At 45.5% G+C, this 18765-nt stretch overlaps 2 protein-coding genes across 8 annotated transcripts in view; one reads left to right on the forward strand and one right to left on the reverse strand.

The window, feature by feature from the left end:
- The window catches only part of WASHC1 (WASH complex subunit 1), a 67093-nt gene extending 59176 nt beyond the window's left edge, over positions 1-7917 (forward strand). Inside the window, exon 12 of one of the 2 annotated variants that reach the window (XM_083700648.1) lies at positions 7787-7917. The gene's annotated coding sequence lies outside the window, so the exon portion shown is untranslated. Of the gene's footprint in view, positions 1-271; positions 961-7786 lie in introns of those variants that run through there. The other variant, XM_083700649.1, reaches the window with a different exon arrangement.
- The window catches only part of DDX11 (DEAD/H-box helicase 11), a 35023-nt gene that overhangs the window by 300 nt on the left and 15958 nt on the right, over positions 1-18765 (reverse strand). For all 6 annotated transcript variants that reach the window (XM_083700109.1, XM_083700110.1, XM_083700112.1 and 3 more), the window contains 17 exons: positions 18132-18284; positions 17963-18009; positions 17019-17098; positions 15611-15655; positions 15418-15485; positions 13650-13688; positions 12743-12863; positions 12017-12151; positions 11463-11575; positions 7793-7865; positions 6065-6168; positions 5339-5488; positions 3911-3979; positions 3645-3745; positions 2823-2907; positions 1655-1730; positions 1081-1235 (listed from right to left, as the gene is read on the reverse strand). In XM_083700109.1, the coding sequence (XP_083556235.1) occupies positions 1081-1235; positions 1655-1730; positions 2823-2907; positions 3645-3745; positions 3911-3979; positions 5339-5488; positions 6065-6168; positions 7793-7865; positions 11463-11575; positions 12017-12151; positions 12743-12863; positions 13650-13688; positions 15418-15485; positions 15611-15655; positions 17019-17098; positions 17963-18009; positions 18132-18284 (1614 nt within the window). The remainder of the gene's footprint in view (positions 1-1080; positions 1236-1654; positions 1731-2822; positions 2908-3644; positions 3746-3910; positions 3980-5338; positions 5489-6064; positions 6169-7792; positions 7866-11462; positions 11576-12016; positions 12152-12742; positions 12864-13649; positions 13689-15417; positions 15486-15610; positions 15656-17018; positions 17099-17962; positions 18010-18131; positions 18285-18765) is intronic.

Raw genomic sequence — 18765 nt, forward strand, 5'->3', positions numbered from 1 at the left:
GTCTACAATGCCAACACTGAGGCGACACAAGAGGAAGCTGCTAGGCAGGGCCACCCCCATGGACTGGATGTAGAGAGGTGACAGCCTAGAGGAATGGAAAAACTCGGGGGGGGGGAGGACTTTTCCCCAAGCCTCTTTTTGGTTTTCCCCCAAAAAAAATTGAAGGGAAAAAAGGATTACGAAATATCTTCTTTCCAAACAATACACAAATGTTTAAGGCCAGGTGTTAATATATTTGGTCTCCTAAAATGATTTCTGAAACTCTTAACAGGAGGACCTCTTCGTAAAACTATGTACGGTATCATTACAAAACACATACACCAAGGACAAGCAAGCACCAAGCTGTATACTCTCAAATGTAAGTGCAAGATATATTTCTGCCTCTTGAAGGGCACTGCCATTGTCCCAATGGAGAAGGATTCAGTGCCTTCTTTGTGGCCCTCTCATTGGCACAGCCGGTGCATGTTTCTGCCCTCTTAACTAGGCCTCAAAGAACTTGGGAGTGGGAGAAAGAACTGAGCAACGTTAATATTGTTGCCATCCAATTCATGCTGCTGCAAATATGTTGGGCCAAAAATTCAAAAGACAAAAACGTAAGCGATGGTAACACCACTTCTGCATTTGACTGGACAACAAGGCCAAGAAATGCAGCCTGGAATTCAGCCAAGCACATCCCTCCTGCAACATGGTGGCAAGAGCTTTGCTCAATACAGCCTCCAACTCCTCTTGCTTTCTTACACTTCTTCCATTTTCTGCAGCATGTCGGGAGGGGGAACCTGGTCTATGCTTGGAAATGCACCAAATCAAGAAATAAAATGACATGGAAAAAACCGGAGGAAAAAGTATTTCCCCCCTTTCAATAGCTTCTAAATTTCCATAAATTTTATGTCTAACTAGATTTAAGAAAGAAGGCAGGCATGTGATGATGTTGGTGAGCTGGTGTTCCACACATCCTCATAAACCAACCATTGCAGGCTACGGTATCTTAGCAATGCCAAGAGTCTCATTCCGTGTGTGTGTGTGTGTGTGTGTGTGTGTGTGTGTGTGTTGCAATAAGCAGAGCTTGGCATTGTGACTCACCTTTCTTAGTGCTGCAAAGGCTGGCCCAAAGACAGGTTTGGTCTGAGTCCTGCTCTTGATCCACTGAGGTAGTTTGTTGAAAATAGCTGGGCGGGCATACCTGTGATCTAAGAGCACAATGCTGGCAAAGTCTTTTTGATGGCGAATTGCTCTCCCTGTTAAGAGAAGACACACACACAAATCACTCAGCTGTCAACTTATTACAGCAGGAGCAGCCCATGTGATGCACTAAGGCAACCTTACACATGTCCACAGAATTACTGTCCTCTCCCCCCCCCCCCCACATATGATAATAACAGCTGCATGAAAAAGAAAACCAGTTCCTCTTCTGACTTACAAAAGCTTCCTTGTCCAGTTACTGCTATGGGGAGATTACAAGGCTGGGTTAACGTGACGGATGGCAGCTTGAGGACTGAACAATATTATTGACAAGTTGGTACTTTTGTTCTTGTTGCTTGAGGTTTAGGCTACATGCATCAGAAATAGCTGCTTCTAAACCCTGCCAACCCACAGGAAGCCACCATCACGGCTCTGTTGGAGAACATAAAAACCCACTTGCGAATTCTGCACTTACCTATTGACTGGTTGACCGCTTTCATGCACAAGTTCTCAATCAGAGTTCTGCCTGGTGCCTGGCCTGTGGTTTTTGGCTGGAGGAGGGAAACCAAGATGACAGAGGAGGGTTAAGAATGAGCAAAGTATCCCCAGAGTCAAGAGCCTTCCTGGCTACCCACCCTCAACGCAGCAGCAGTTTCAGAGGGCAGCACCAGAGCAGGTCTGAAAGCAGCAAGGACTTGAACTACATTTTGGCCTGCCAGCCAAGTCAGGTTGCATAACCAGTACTAGCTGGAGCTGGGCTTGAAGAAAGGGTAAAAGAAAGAGTCAGTTTTCAAAGGTACACAGTAGGGAGCTATCCTAAATAATGGGGAAACACCTGTCTAGGTGCTTAGCTTTCAAATAAGGTAATGGCAAATGAATTTCAAAGCCTGAGAGTCCATCTTGATTTGGGCCCTGCATAAGAAGCAAAAATAAGAGGTGTCCCAGGAACTGAGCATGGAAATGTGCTGCTTGAGGTACAAACAGACATCCTGCCTGATTTACCAAAGAAGAACCCCCTCAAAAACACCCTTACATCATGAAAGCAACAGTACTATCTCATTCCCAAGCCAATAAACAGCCAGGGACATTAAGGGCAATTAAAACAACATGCACGGCTCATGCACGATGAGTGAATCATGTCACAGTATCAAGGAGCAATGAATCAGCCACCTAAGAGGAACTGTGCACAGTTTCCCCCTCGCCTCAGATGTAATAAAGTTTTCAGCTGAGGCTGCCTTATGAGCTCCCCGTGAAGAAGCCCTAAGCGCTGTTCTGCCTGATGCTATGAGCCTCTGTTACCAGCCACTAATTTGATACTGCAGTAGTTAAATTCCATTACAAGGACCAAGCTGTTAACCTCATGTAAGAAGGGGGAATAATTACAAGCCTCTCTCACTTAAGATGAATGAAGCGTGTGTGTGTCTGTGTTTAAGCACTTCGGGTTTCAAAGGAGCAACATTAACTTTCTAATTTGGGTGGCCAATGGGGGGGGGGAGGTGGTGGTGGGGAAATAGCTCTTTCCCAAGAACAACAAAAAGGTACATGGCTATGAAAAGAGTTATCCATAATGCAAGCGTGTCCCTAAACTGCTTTGCCACATTGCAAAGCGGATCCAGCAAGAGTGGAAAGGGGTGGACAGTTACCATAGTCTTGTCAAGGTATGCCATTTTCTCTTGAAGTTCTGGAGACTTGATGTTGGGGTAAGGCATGCCCACCATGATCACACACCTAGGGATGGGAGGCAGGGGGAGACAAGAGAGAAAGACAGACACCCACCAACCACAGGTATTTCGTTAGCTTTTGTAATAATACCACAATGCCCCTTTTAGCAGGAAAATGTCAAAGAGGCCATGTTTCATCCTAACACTGCATTAATAGGATTGTGAAGCAAGTACATTAGATGCAAGACAGTTTTCCTCCTCCTGGAATTATGCATAAGAGCTCAGGAAACTTTCAAATAAACTGAAACAGAATTCGGGCAACCATTTTTTGCCGTGGGGGTGTGGAGAAGGAGGTTTAATCTAGCGCAAGTTTGCTCCCTGTGAAAACCTGTGCCTCTAGGAGCACTTCTGGCTCAATTCAATTTCTGAGACCTATTTTAGTCCTCTAAGTAACAGTGGGGTAGGACGAGCCTTAAGAGGAAACGGCCACATCTTGCTAAAGGCAAATCATCGCTTAAGGAAGTCCTTCCAACATCCAGAGGCTGCAAGTCTCCAGTCTATGCATTTAATGATTTTATTATTTATATGTCACCCATCCGACTAGGCTGCCCCGGCCGTTCTGGGAGGCTTCCAGCAAAAACAAAAAACAAACTACGGCAAAACATTTCCTTTGCCCCTCTACCTCACTGCCAAAATCAAAAACTTGGAACTACAAGAAAGTATTTCAGCTGCAGAACTGCACAGGGGAGAAAGGGTTACTGGGGGTGGGATTTGCACATCTCCTATCGCAAGCCAGTCATTTACCTTCCCAGGTCATCAGAAAAATTGATTCCTTCGCTCATTTTCCCACCAACAACAGAGAACAGCAGCGCTCCTGTCATGGGGCCTCCTGATTGGCTGCAACGCTGCATAAAAGAAAGCCCCGCCCCCAGGGGGTGGGTGGTTAAAGGCTGGGAAATGAGCCCACCTCTGGTCCAAAGTAGCAGAGTGGCCGTTTGGCTGAGCTGATACAAGAGCACTGCCTTTTCCCACTAAGTACCTTAGCAGCCTGCCAGCCCCATGGCTCTCACCTTGATGCACTTGGCATATTCAGCCAACACCTGCTCCACCTGGTTTGCTCGCTTTGGTTCCTGAAATATCTGTTTAAAAAATGCAGAAAACATCAGTTGATGGAGAGATGCTGAACTTACACAAAGCACATTATCATTATCAGTTTACAGTGGTACCTCAGGTTACATACGCTTCAGGTTACAGACTCCACTAACCCAGAAATAGTACCTCTGGTTAAGAACTTTGCTTCAGGATGAGAACAGAAATTGTGCATTAGCTAAAGTGGTGCTTCAGGTTAAGAACAGTTTCAGGTTAAGAACAGACCTCTGGAACGAATTAAGTACTTAACCCGAGGTACCACTGTAGTAGCATGTTGTCTTTCTGCACACAGAAATCATGCTGAAAGTTGCTTAATACAAGGAGATCAGCAATACATCATAGGATCAACCACTGCAAGAACAATTTCAAAATAGCAAACAAACTTAACAGAATACGAAAAAACACACCAAAAAAACCCACCCCAGAATTTCTATTCAGTAAGTGTAGCAACATTACACCTCCAGGCAGTAGCAAAAACAACTCAACCTTGGTCCAAAATATTCCAGCAGCTGTTTCTAAATTCACTACAGATTAGACAAGAATCAGGTGAATCTGACCAAATATGGAGGTCTCAGCTTCCCCACTGAGAATTAACTGCTCCTTTGGCACAACCAGTTCAGGCAGCATTATAGCAGGAAACATGGAGGAAGACGACAAGAGACTTGGTACCGGAATAACCCTCTTCAGACCTGTGTAGCATCTGCACCATCACAACAAGAGGATCTTCCCTATGCTTTTATTTATTTTTAATTAAAAACACAGATTTTGTCAGTAGGAAACTAAGGTTCAAATCCCCAATTGACTGTGATGCTCCTCAATTGGGTCCTGGGCAACCTGGTTATGGGGACACAAATTGAGAATTGTGCACACACAACTGAATGGGTTTTTATTATGCAATGCCATATGTCCCGTTTGCTCATGATTTGTTGTGCTCACAATGAACTCTCAGGATTTAGCTCTCCAGGTTACAGAAGCTTAATTTTCGATTTGCAAAATAAATTTCAAATGGCCCTCATCTCTGGGCTCTCGTCTGCCTCCGCTGCCAACGAGCCAAGCTTGCTGCGCTTTGAGAAAGCATGGAGCAGCGCTTAATCTAATTTAGACCCAAGTACACCAATCAGCCGCCCAGCAAGTATTGCTTATTCATTATTGGGAGGGGGGCGGGAGGGTGGAGGGGAATTGGACATATAAACAAACATCCTCTCTGCTTCACTGTGCAGGCAGCGGGAACAACTCAAGGAGAGGGAACAAAAAACAGAGCAGAGGACTGTAATCAGCCAATAATGGTTTGATTCCGGAACGAATGGCTTCTGCTTAAAAGCACCAGCAGCACCCGGCCGAGCAATTACCTTCTTTTTAGAGGCCAGCTGGGTAAGCACCCCGGTCTTCTCCCAATGCGTATAAACCTGCTTCTCGTACTCGTAAGAGGGGAAGAAGCACACCACGCCCCCAGGGACGACGTTGCACAGGTTGCAAAGGATCCGCCCCACCTCAGCCATCTAAAGAGAGAAAAGAAGCCACCACAATCTTTAGGGCACCGGATTCAAAAGCCACTGCCTGTTGAATAAACATTCACAAAGTTCTTATTGATAACATCTAGATAGATAAATTAAGGATCTGCACAGTTTTGTAACATGCAGAAAATAACATATGTTGATAAACCAGAGAGAGGAGCTGAGGGAAGTCTGGGGGGAGGGGGGACTATATTTTGGGGAGGAGGAAGGGGAAAATAGGGGGGATTTTTAAGGATGATGTGTTTTTTGATAAAATGTTAGGTTGAAATTACTAATAAAAATATTTTTAAAAAACAAAACAAAAGCCTCCCTCCTTCACCTCGTTTGTCCTAGCAGTGGCTTATTGTTTTGTACGGAGCGCATTGCCAGTTCTGAAAAGGCTATCGGAATGGAATAAGTTTGCTACATCCAAACAGCTGCTGTGATAACAGAATGCTGGGCACGATGAGTGCCTGGTCTGATCCAGCAAGGCCTGTTGCATCTCCCCCCCCCCCCCCCCAGCAAGCTCAAAACATGAAGAGACATATCTTGAACAGTCAAAGTAATGGGACGGATACTGACCATCTGAGGTAGGCCTCGCTTCTCATAGGTGAATTCCAGCTGCTGGTTGGATGGGCCGCTGCAGAGGATGATGGGTAAAATGTTGTCTGGGGGAATCACGTGACCTGACAACATATAAGCAGGCAGAAGGAATGAGAGGCAGTGAAGCTGAACAGCCATCCCTCTTCATAGCCGCGTGGAAGCAAAGCCGTATCTGAGCCCACCTCTGGACCCACAGGTCACCAACAGATTTTAGTGGTCAAGCAAATTGTGTGGTAAAGGTAAAGGGACCCCTGACTATTAGGTCCAGTCATGGCCGACTCTGGGGTTGCAGTGCTCATCTCGCTTTACTGGCCAAGGGAGCCGGCATACAGCTTCTGGGTCATGTGGCCAGCATGACTAAGCCGCTTCTGGTGAATCAAAGCAGCGCATGGAAACGCTGTTTACCTTCCCGCTGGAGCGGTACCTATTTATCTACTTGCACTTTGACGTGCTTTCGAACTGCTAGGTTGGCAGGAGCAGGGACCGAGCAACAGGAGCTCACTCCGTCGCAGGGATTCGAACCGCCGACCTTCCGATCAGCAAGTCCTAGGCTCTGGTTTAACCCACAGCGCCACCCGCGTCCCTAAATTGTGTGGTAGAGTCACCTTAAAGAGAGCCACTAAAAACACAAGGTGTAATTTAATTGGAGCAAGGATTCCTTACTCCCTGACTGAACACTTGAAAGTCACAACTGAAGGGGTGACACGGAAAGGAAGGTGGGATGTGAGTTTGGCACTGACACCTGTGCATAACACAAGTAGCTGTGGATTCTCACAGCGAGCACTGATTCTGTCTGGGGACTGGCATGAGCCACGCTGACTGCTGATTTCGTGACATTTCTTCTCAGCCTGGACATCTGTAAACAGGCATATTTCCATGGCAACACCCACGCCTTCAAGATTCTCTCCTCCTGAAGAAACGGGTCCTTGAAACAATGCCCTGAATCACTCCTACTTTGGCAAGCAGGAGAGAAAGATCATTTGGCTCTTAACTATCATATGCTAATAGCAAATTCGATTACCCAAGTGTGAACCCTTACACAGCCAAAAGCGCACCACCCACAAACAAAACTGGGGGAGGTAGGAATGCTTAGGGAAACCCCAAGGTTTGAGGAGGACAAAAAGAGAGAGAGAAAGCCTAAGTGGACACCACACACACACACACACACACAAACAGTCCAATGAAGACAAATTCTCAGTGGGCAAGGAATGACAACTGAATTGGGGGGGCATGGATTGGAGTCTGCTGGAAGCAGGCATGGCTGGCTGGAACCCTGAATGGGAGCAGTGTTTTGTTGCTGCAGGTCCCACTTGTCCCAAACATGATGTCCCTGTCCTACAGTCATGTTCATATGGCAGGAAGCCCTAGTTAGTTCACTGGAACTTACAGCCATCGTTGCATTTTCCATCTTGGGCTTTTAAAGTGGAGGGAGGGAGACAGCAGTTCTGGCCCTTTTGCTTTCAGCTTATTGCAAGTACAGCTGCATTCGCCACTGTGGATGCTGCCAGGGATTCCCCATGTAAAGTGGTGCTGGAGGGGGAGGCCACTGGGCTGCAGCATTTTGGCAGGCAAGGATGGAGCAAGGAACATTTTGCTACACACAGTGCCATAGCAACAGGCAAGCAGGGTCCATCTGCCCACTGCAATTTGCTGGATGATAACAGTAATTTTAAAAGCACTCCTTTCCTTTCCGTCTCCGAGACTCACCGCAGGAGAACTCCTCGATCCTGTCGGCACCAACACCAGCGCAGACAAGCAGCTGCTCCCGGAAATCGGCCACCTGCAAGTCACAAGGATTTCATAAAAAAACAGGAAGGCTCAAGCAATAGGCAGGGCTAGATGGGCTCATGTGCTCTCCCCCTTGATTTTGGCCAAGGTCACCCAAGTCCTCCTACCCAGAAACCAAATCCTGCTACCTATGTAGGAAGCTGCTGTATATATACCAGTTCATGCTACTTGTCCATAGAGCCCAATATTGTCTACTCTGCTGGCAGCAGCTCTAAAGAGCTCTGCTAGTTGAGATCTTTTTAAGTGTAAATTGCAAGAACTGGACCTGGGTGTCCTGCATGCAAGGAATGAGCTCCCTTAGCAAACTATGGTCCAGTCAGACACACTGACCCATTGCACCAGGGGAAGAAGCCATTCAAGAGACTGAACCAGCATATCGCTTCCCTGTTTCTGAGATGCCTACAGAACCTCCCAGAATCTCTTTCACCCACAAGGCAAATATTTCAATGGTTCACTATAGTAATATTCAGCTGTGGTTGCTAGCCTGCCCTGTGACTTTAGCTGCTGTCGAGCTAGCTTTTATGATTTATAGCTGTTTTTCTGCAATTTTATTGAATCTGTATCTTGTCATCTGCCCTGGGAATCTGCTAAAATGAAAGGTGGGTTATAAATGCACCTAATAAAATAAATAAGCAAAACAAAGAGCAGGCCCAACTCTTTCCATTGCATCTCCAGAGCACACGAGTAAGAGAACAACTTTCTAATAAATTTACCTCTTTGGTGTGTGGTCTTTTCTTAAATTTTTTTCTGGGCTCCACTATGTTTTAAACTACTGTTGCTTACTTTGAATTTTTTGGAACTTAAAAAAAGCTTTAAATTATTAATGTTGTATTATCTTGATTTTATGCTCTATAAATGCCTCAAACAGAACTTTGTTCAGAAAGGCAGCCTAAAATAAGTAACGTTCAAAAATAACATTCAGAAACCCTCAGTGAAAAGTCCTTCAGATAATGCCTGCGTGGCAAGACAAACCCAGATTTGCAAACTATCCTTAAGGCTGGCTGTACACCAGCAGGTTGTCAACATCACAACTGAACTGTGACACCAAGCAGTCGTGTGCCATATGTGGAAGACCAAAGTGGCATTTGCACCACAAGGTTGGTGTGTAATTATTAGGCTGCATCCAGAAGAGTAAATGGCCACAAGACCATTGCAAAGCTTGTGCCTTCCCACATTTCAGGAATACAGCGCATACCCTGACCATTTCTCTTATTTCTGTCCCATCTGACTTGCTTTTCCAGATGGTGCAACTCTGTCTCCCTCAGTCCCACTGGCCATGCTAGGAAATGAAGTACAGTACTGCCACCAAGTGGCTCCTTCATCACATCGTCAGATTTTGTTTATTTTATTCCTTTCTATATTGCAAACACAGAACCATTAGAGTTGGAAGGGACCCCTGGGGTCATCTAGCCCAACCCCCTGCAATGCAGGAAACTGCAGAATCCCATCCAGTTTGACACCATACCAAACCCAGCTTAGCTTTGCAAATGTGCTAACTGTTTTATTGCTGCACTGCTAGGAGAACACTATCAGATCTCGGTTAAAAGTGAGACATCCTAAAAAAGCAAAAAACCGAAGCAAGATATATTCAAGAGAACAGCAAGGACAAAATGGGTCATCTAACAATGTTTTTTTAAAGCAAATGCATCATTTTTTCTTAAGAAGGTTTGCTGAAGTAACTAAGCCTTTTATAGTTGGCACCTAAAGCTCATAGCAGATGGTGCCAGCTTGATTTCATGAGGCAGAGAGTTCCACAGTCCCCATGACACCACACTCCATGCACAACTTCTTGTCATGGACAGCTGACATGCCTTAGTGGCCGAATACGAAGACTGTGCAGTGGTCAAGGTAATAAGGTGGCCTTTTTAAGTACATAGGAAGCTGCCTTATACAGAGTCAAGCAATTGGTCCATCTAGCTTAGTACTGTCTACACTGACTGGCAGCAGCTCTCCAGGGTTTCAGGTAGAGGTCTTCTACCAGCCCTACTTAGAGATGCCGGGGACTGAACCTGGAGCCTTCCACACGCAGAGATGCTCTACCACTGAGCTGCAGTCCTCTCTCACAGTACGCAGAACCCAGGTTGCTTTGGGCTTTATAAACCAATGCTAAGGCCTTGGAGACAGAGCACTGGAAGCCAGTGCAGCTCCATAATCATGAACTAATGAAGTTGCACTGTTTTTATCCTAGTTGCAGAATTTGGGGCAGGAAGTATTGTAAGCTTGCCCAACGGGGGGCTCGAACCCACGATGTCTCATGCTCTACCAACTGAGCTATGCGTTGTCAAAGCCCATCCTCCTCCCTCTTCCCCACTTATGAATGGGCTTGTACTGGCCTCGTATAGTACAGCTTAGAGCTATGGGGCTGTAAAGAAATCCATGCCAACAATTTTCATACCTAGTTATACGACCATATGAAGCTGACTCAGACCAGGTGAGACCACTGGCTTCATGTACCTCGGCATTGTGCCCACTGACTGACGGCAGCTCTACAGGGTTTCAGACCGTGAACATTCCCAGCCCTATGTGGAGATGCCAGCGATTGAATTTGGGAACTCGTGTGTGTGTGTGTGTGTGTGTGTGTGTGTGTGTGTGTGTGTACACATGCACACACCTTAAGCAGGAAAGCAGAACGAAAACATTCCTCCCTGACTTCTGAAACAAGCAAGACAGCACAGCCCCCTTCCAACTGGGTTTGCTGGTTAGCTATACACCCAAGGTTTACTCCTTTCCCCACCCCCTATATTCTGCAGCTCCACTTATACACTGCCAGCAGCTGGGGCTCAGATGCAAAAAGCCTGGCAGAGACTGGTCCTGCCACCATGGTGTTACTGAAATCCTGATTTTTCTGAAATGAACCCTCCTGGCAAGATCACCGCTTGAAGGTCAAACACAAGAGGCTAAGGATCCAGGAGTTATCAAAAGCAGCAGGCAGCCTGAAGAAATAGGGCAAAGAAGCACAGGCTTGAATGTCAAGCTTCTAATAAATAATAATAATAATGATGATGATGATGATGATGATGATGATGATGTGAGCCAAAGACTCAAGGAGGCACCTTATAAACCTAGCAGATTCTGTTCTTTTGCCAGGAAGGGCCTGCTCCATAAAAGTTATGGAGATTTAGGTTGTGTATTGCTTAGGTTGTGTACACCACCAGTTTAAAGTGGATTTGGGGGGGTCTCCAGTTGTGCAAGTGTTTGACACCATCCACATACTGTTGTCATCATTCCCCCTCCAACGCTTACTTAATTCAGATTTTCCTGATCCTTTGATAACATGATAGGAGAGGAAGAATCTGACATAAAATTGTTACCCAAAGGAGGGCATTCTGAAGTGCATTATGTGAGCTTTCCCCTGCCCCCTCTTTATGTGCATGGTGATTGATGGGTCCCATCTATCACCAAGGTTACAATACTTCCTGCTCCAAATTCTGCAACTAGGATAAAAGCAGTGCAACTTCATTGGTTAACCTTCAGTGTGAGTTCACAGCTTCCTAAAGACAGCATGTAGCCCCTTCTACCACTGCCTGCTTGTAAGCAACCGCTACTCAGACCAGACCAAAGTCTAGAGATGTCAAGAAATGTCTCTCACCGGCTGCATGGTGCCTCCAGCAATGACCACGGCCCGACACTCTTTCAGCACCTGGGCAAAGTGCACCGCTGGATTCAGAAGAAGAAACTTGAGGCTGCTCAGAGCTAAAGTGCCTGGAAAAGGAAAACAGAATCATAGAATTGGAAGGGACCCCAAGAGCCAACTAGTCCAATCCCCAGCATTGCAGGAATCTCAGCTAAAGCATCCCTGACAGTGGGCCATCCATCTACCCAACACTGTAATTTCACCTAAAGATACATTTTGAGAGCGTTGGAGAGGGGGGTGGTTTGACAGCAGCATTGCTGCCTGTACCAGAAGAGCACTGTTGGTTTTCCTGTCCCACATCTGGCTCCAAGCAAACAGATCCTTGCGGATTTTCAGGCTGCTTTGAACTAAACTGGGGGGGGGGGGCAACTCTCTCAAGGAGAGAGTGGCTTCTCACAGAAGCAAGTGGCTTTTCAATCCTTGGCCCAGGCCTCATCTGTACCAGCAACTGCAATTTTAGTTAGTTAAATAATGTACTTAAAACATACGCCTGTCGACTTGCCCCGTACCTTGCCGGGTGAGGATGACTCTTCCATCTTGGTTTGCATTTGTGAGCGCAGCCAGGAACCCCTCAATGTGCATTAGGGGAGATGCCATTTTTGGCTGCTCATCCTCAGCCTCTCCAGGGGAGCTGTGTTGAGTCCCTGCAGACCAAAAGAGCAACCTCAGCTGGTGAACTTAGTGCCACAAAGGCAGGGGATGCTCAGCAGCTAGGAGGGTAACAAGCTCAGAAGACCATTTTCGTTCATACCACATCTGAAAATTGTTAATGAGATCAAGCAGAGAAACTGATGAAACTCTTGCCAATGCAAGTTTTCTGCTCGTTGTCTAAGTGCCCTGTGTAAAAATGCCCACAGCCCCATCAAAACTTAATTTATTTTGGAAAGGAAAAAATTCAAGCTGTTTCCCCCTAAATGAAGAAAAGGCATTCAGGAAACAGCTTCAGTAAATTAACTTGCTCCTCAGGGTGAACGGACACACCCTGGTCCACATGGACCAGAAGCTCTTGCATGCTTGAAAAGGCCCCATTCATTTCCACAGTGAGCAAACCCATACATGTAAAAGAATACATGTGGGTCGTCTGATTCCATTGAGAGGAAGGGCAACACACACAGGGAGAGGAGCTCCACAGATACACCAGCATCCCCATAGGGTTACGAAATCACTGAACTGGCAACCATTATAATTGGTTCTGCCTTTTCTAGCCCATTTCACAACTCAACACCTGAGCCCACCTTCCTTCTCTTGCCTCTTGTTCAAAGTTTGCAGGAAATTCTGCAAGCCCGATATCTTCTGGTCTTCTTTCCGAGTTTTCAGAGCTCCAGACGCCCCGTACCTTTCAACAAAGCCAAAGAGCTGCCAAAATGTAGACAGATTAGAAGTAGTATTAAGGTATTGCCCATGACAACTGATTCTACGCTCAGGGACCTTTCCTGCAAAGTCTGCAGAATCTTGCATGGTAAAAAACAACAACTTTAGAACCCACTGCAACTTCTACATTCAGACAATGTACAGGTTTGGCTATAAAGTGATGCCCAATTGGCTGTGATCACTGTAGAAAGGAGATGAAATGTATTTTATGCTATTCATTCTTTGTTAAGCTTGTTGTTGTTGTTGCTGTATTATTATTTTCTTGCATTTTTATTCCTCTTTGTGGCTGTTTTAATTATTTTTTTACTTCGATGTTCTGCTTGTTACATTTGAAAATCGTATAAAAACATTTTTTTAAAAAGAGTAAGGAGACAGAAGCCCTAACCAGGGATAAAACGGTATCAAAGCAGCAGCAAATATAGGAGCAGACCGGGGGGGGGGGGGGGAACACACCAATATTTTCATTATTAATTTCCCCCCAGAAAATAGCCCCCCCCCCAGTGCTACCTTTTTGCTCTGAAAATTCGAACTGGCAACCATTCAGAGCAACTTCATATAAGTGACCTTTTGTGTGAAATTGCAGAAATCAGTTCCATTAAGTACCTCGGATTTTCTTTACAGGGGAGAAAGGGGGGGGGGGAGTTTCTAGTCCCCAAGACTGCAGAGAGAAACCTGCAAAAATGTTGCAGCAACAAGCAGCTTTTGTGCAGGCATCTGAGCAGAAAGTACCTGCCCCCATTCTAGCAGAATAAAAGGCAGAAAGAACAATACCTTCCTGCTGATGAGGCTTTTCGCACAGTAGTGTTGAACCTGTTGGAAAAGAGAGAACACACAATGGAATGCTCTTACTCATCTTATTTGCTTAGCTCCATATCCCAGCCGCCTCTGTTCAACTGTCACAACTCAACTACTTTTATTACTTGCTCCAGCAGAAGACTGAACTACACTTCACTTCACAGGTTTAAGTGAGAGGTGGATTTGTAAGAGGCAGAAGCAAGCAGTCCTCCAAAAGATTCCTACCACGCTCCAAGGATGCTCAAGCTTTGAGAGTTGCCACTCTGACACTGCCAAGCCTGTGGCTGGCTCTTCCAGGAGGAGAAAGTCCTTGATCATTGTTAAGTAACATACACATGCATTTTCTTCTGGAAAGATGGAGTATGTGCCTTGCCAGTAGGAAACCAGCACCGTAGAGAGGAAGTGGGGTAAACGTTTCCCCCCCTTCCTGATGTGCTAGGTTTGCATGCATGGAGTATATAATTTTTAATGCTTCTCCAAATAAGAGCAGAGCTGACACACAGTCAGAAACAGAGTAGCCCATTTTATATTATCATTCTGGTTAGATCAGGCCAGGTTTCAATAGAGGATAAAAGAGGGAATTGACCAAAATAATAAACTGGGGGGGGGGGTCCAAATAAATTTGAAATGGGTCCCACACCACTGGTTGAGTGGTCCCTGGGTCTGGTAAAGCCTAAAGACCTCTGGTGGAAACAAGAGGTCTGTTATAATATCCAATTTTGCATATTTAAAATATTTAGATCCGAGCCTCAAGTGCAGCCATTTCCAGAATAGGTTACCTTACTTAGCTTCTGCTGCCTGCCTTTGACACCTGACATTCCGTTTGTAAACTGTTTGAATTGGTTTTAATACTGCGTTTTTATATTGTTTTCACCTGCCCAAAGACCTTATGCTGATGGGCAGGAAAGAAATTCAAGAAACCCTATGCATAAGTTTTTAAAAGTGTAATACTACAAACCAGTGTAGAGAATATCTATTAAAATAAACTCAGAAGATGCTGTGGATAATTCAAGCAGACCTATCTCACATAAACGCCTGGGAAAACAGGTTATGTTTTAAGCTGGCACCGGAAGGAGAATGTTGTCAATGCCAGGGCAGGGCCAGAGCTCAGTGGTGGGGAATCTGATTTGCATGCAAAAGGCCCCAGGTTCAATGCCTGGCATCTCCAAGGAGGGCTGGGAACATCCTCTGCCTGAAATTCTGGAGAGCCATTGCCAGTTAGTGAAGACGATACAGTGCTAGATGGAACAATTTGGTATAAGGCAGTTTCCTATTGTCCTTACTTCCATGGGGAGGGCATTCCACAGCCAGGAATAGGCCTTCTCGCATGCTACCACTCACTTTCCCATCCCTGAATATCAGGAGGCCCCACCCCCCGCACTGTGGATGACACCTGGAACTTCTTGTTCATGAAAACAGGGGGAGCTGACTAAAGGGAACACCACCACTTTAAACTTCGTTGCTTAACAAGGCCAGAGGAGAAAATAAAAACACATACTGGAATGCAGTATGTTTTGATTTGGAAACAGTGCATATTATTATTATTATTATTATTATTATTATTATGATTTATATACCACCTTTCATCAAAAGATCTCAGGGTGGTTCACAAGCTAAAAATACAAATAAGTAGTTGAAACAAAAACAACAAAACATTCTTCAGAGCTTGGATGTGAGTTCTCAGCTTCACACAAATCCTATCAGCACAATTCCAGACACTGGAACAAACCAATGCATTCCTAACCTTGAAGAGGTTGATGTTGTCTATCTGGCACTGGAACAGAAAGTCATTGATAGATTTCAGCTGCACCCCTGAGTGGACGGGAAAGAGAGAAAGAATGAATTCTCCTAGAGAGATATTGCTTATTCACTTCCAGTTAGGTACCCCATATCTCCAGCTGACCCATGTCATTTCAGACATTGGAGGCATGACGTACCTGCTTGTGGAATGCTCTGAGTGTTTGGATTCTGATTTATATTTCCTGTAGAACACAAAGAAGAGCAGAGCAATGAGAAATGGCTTACAAAAAAGCCACTCTGAATTAAAAGCGCTGTTTCCCGAAAAATCCTAAACAGGGAGCTAAGATGACAAAGGAGGAATCCTAAGTGCACATATTAGACCACACATGCCACTGAAAACAGGGGGTGACTTCCGAGTTGCCATGCTTAGGATTCTGACGTAAAAAGAATGATTTACAGCTGCTGCCTAGAAACTGGTACCTGGAGTACCGTGTCTACTTCCGGGTTCAACATATGATTTCTCTTTATTTTTTAAAACTGGAATGTGTCCAGAAGTGAGCTATCAGGTGAGGGATCAGGAAACCACGTCTATATGAGGGAACAGGTGAAAAATGTGGTTAAGATACTAAAGGGAGACATGAGAGCCTTCAAATAACTGCAGATGAGCAGACTTGCCCTCTGTTGCTCCAGAAGGACTCATAGGTGGAAATGGAAAGGACGCAGATTTCAGCCAAACTTGAGAAGGCACTAAGACACTAAGCTATTTGACAGTGGAATAGACCGCCTTGAGGTGGGATGATGGGCTCTCCATTGCAGGGGATGGCCAACCACTTGTCAAGGATGCTATAGCTGCAGACCCCTACACTGAGCAAGAGGCAGAAGTAGATGATGTCTAAGAGGCCACGCAATTCTGAAGTTCTGTCACTCGCCAAGGCTGCCACCTAGAAGGAAACGTTTCGTTCCAGTGCTGTGCATTCACGGCTGTATCCCCCCTAAACACAGATTCCAATTTGCTTCTCATTAAAGGGCTTATTGCATTTGTACATGCTTTTAAAAAATAATTCATCAAGCAATTTGGAATTTGATTACATTAAGCTGGTAGCAAGTTCGGTAAATACAGGAAGTTGACTTAATTATACGGCGTATAGCCAAAGCACGAGCAGACACCGGGGGGGGGGGGGGACCCACGTGCAATAAGCAGATTCCTCTTTATGCATCTCTTAAAAAAACCTTCATTTAGCTGCATAGTTTCCTGTTATAATGAACAAAACTGGCAACCGAGAAAAGGTTGAGGCAGAAGTGGAAAACAGAGGTGACCGAAGGAGGACTGGGTTGGGGAAAGGGGAGAAACAAGGTCAGCACAGGCAACTGGGACTGTTCAGGCTCTCCTAAATTTTTCTGGGATCCATTGCTCTTGCATATTCACACACAAGAAAATTCAGAGGCTCCCAGAGCAATGGGAGCCCATATAATGAGGGATCAGCTTCACCTCCTTTGAGACAAACACTGTCTCTCAAAGTCTGGTTTGGCTTGATGCCTTTGAGGAAAGTAGCAGGAACCTGTTCCCACCAGAGTGGAAACCAACAAACCCACATTCTCTCTTACCTCCAAGAACAGCCACAAACTTCTCCAGCAGAAACAGAATCTGCTTAATGTACATCAGGTTCTTTGCTTTCAAGCGCTTCCTATTACAGAAATAAAACGGTGTCTCAATGCGAACAGGCAGTGCTCCTGACACAACAGAGCTACGTTGGGGTTTAGAATTATGCCCCTGGTGGAGAGAATGAAGCCCTTGGTGGTGAATAAACACTGCCACGTATAGACAGACAACTATGACTGGCATCTTACTGTAACAGCAAACCACGTATTGCTGTTTCATGGATGAGCAACCTCATCTTGGGACTTGCATGCTCCCCCTCCTTTCTTCATCATGCAAAGGGAGAATATAGTTTTAAATTGTTTTACACTATCTCTGCTAGAAGATAGTGCTGTGCTTTAGGCTTGTTTTTGCCTTTTCCCACAACTGAATTTTTAAAACATGGCTGAGCACGTGTGAGAAAACATGCACTGCAGTGCAATGTTGTTCTACTGCTGCTATGCTATCTGAGGCGAAGCCATGGTTTAGCCTAGTGCTACATCCAAACCTAAGACTGTGGTTTATCTCACTCCAGACAAACCAAGAGCAGTAAACCAAGAACAAACCTTTAGTCACAGCTCATGGTTTGTCCGGAGTGAGACAAACCACAAGTTCTGATTTGGGTCTAACAGTAAGCCAAACCATGGCTTAGTCCTGCCTAGCACAGGGGCAGCAGGTCCCAGGGAAGCGGGCCGTGGCTGCCATCTTACATCCAAGAGCCCACATGTTTGCTCATTGGTGCAAAGCCATGGTTTGGTTTTAGCATAATGTCCAAACTGGGCCATTTATGGTGCTTGTTTCTACTTTGTAAGCCGCCTGATTAATTTTATAGATTGGCAGTCATGTAAATAGCAAAAAACCCTAGTTTCACACTGTGCTCAAACATGTCAACTCAAGTTGTAAATAGCTTTACCTGTAGCGCTCCATGTACTGCAACAGCTGGGAATGGGCGCAGCACAGCTATAATAGAAATAAAATGTTGGCATTGAAGGCAGCTTAAAAGAAAAACCCACCTCTGTGGAAATGTGAACTCTATGGTGGAAGACCAAAAAACACAAAGCAGAGTAGGAGGTCTGGCTCACCTGAGAACCGCTAACCTGGGCACTGTAGATGCAGGTGAGGGTATCTATCAGATTGTGGGCTTCATCAATGATCACCACCTGATCCTTCAGCTTGATCCCAGACGCACTTCTAGTAGCTCCGTGCAGAAGCATTTGATATGGCAACACCACCAGCTGAAGGAGGGACACAGGCTTGGGTTACAAGGGTGATTTGTCACATTTATGGGACTAAAGTTAAGTAAGGTCCACCACACATGGTGCAAATGCATTCCCAATACACACACACAAAAATTAAGTGTGAACAGGAAGAAGGAGCGAGATGCGTTTGCAAACATGGACTACTTTCTAGTCCCCACTGAGTGTACTTTCAGTGGCAAACCCAAGGTTGCCAGTGCATAGCAGGCAAAAAGGTCCTGGGAGAGGCATATAAGGTAGGAGGCAAGAAACGGAGCCCTTTTCCTCCATAGTAGAGTTAGGCAATAGGGTGCCCTCCAGGTATCTTGTACTACAACTTCCATCATCCCCAGCTAGCAAGGTCAACGGTCAAGAATGATGGGCGCTGCAGTCTACGTTTGCTACCGCTGCTCCAACAGGGCAACCATTCAAAAGGCAGGCACTACCAGGTTTCTGCTGCCAGGCAATTAAATCACTTTTG

This window comes from Podarcis gaigeae, assembly GCF_964106915.1.
Source record: "Podarcis gaigeae genome assembly, chromosome: 10".
Taxonomy (NCBI): Eukaryota; Metazoa; Chordata; class Lepidosauria; order Squamata; family Lacertidae; genus Podarcis; species Podarcis gaigeae.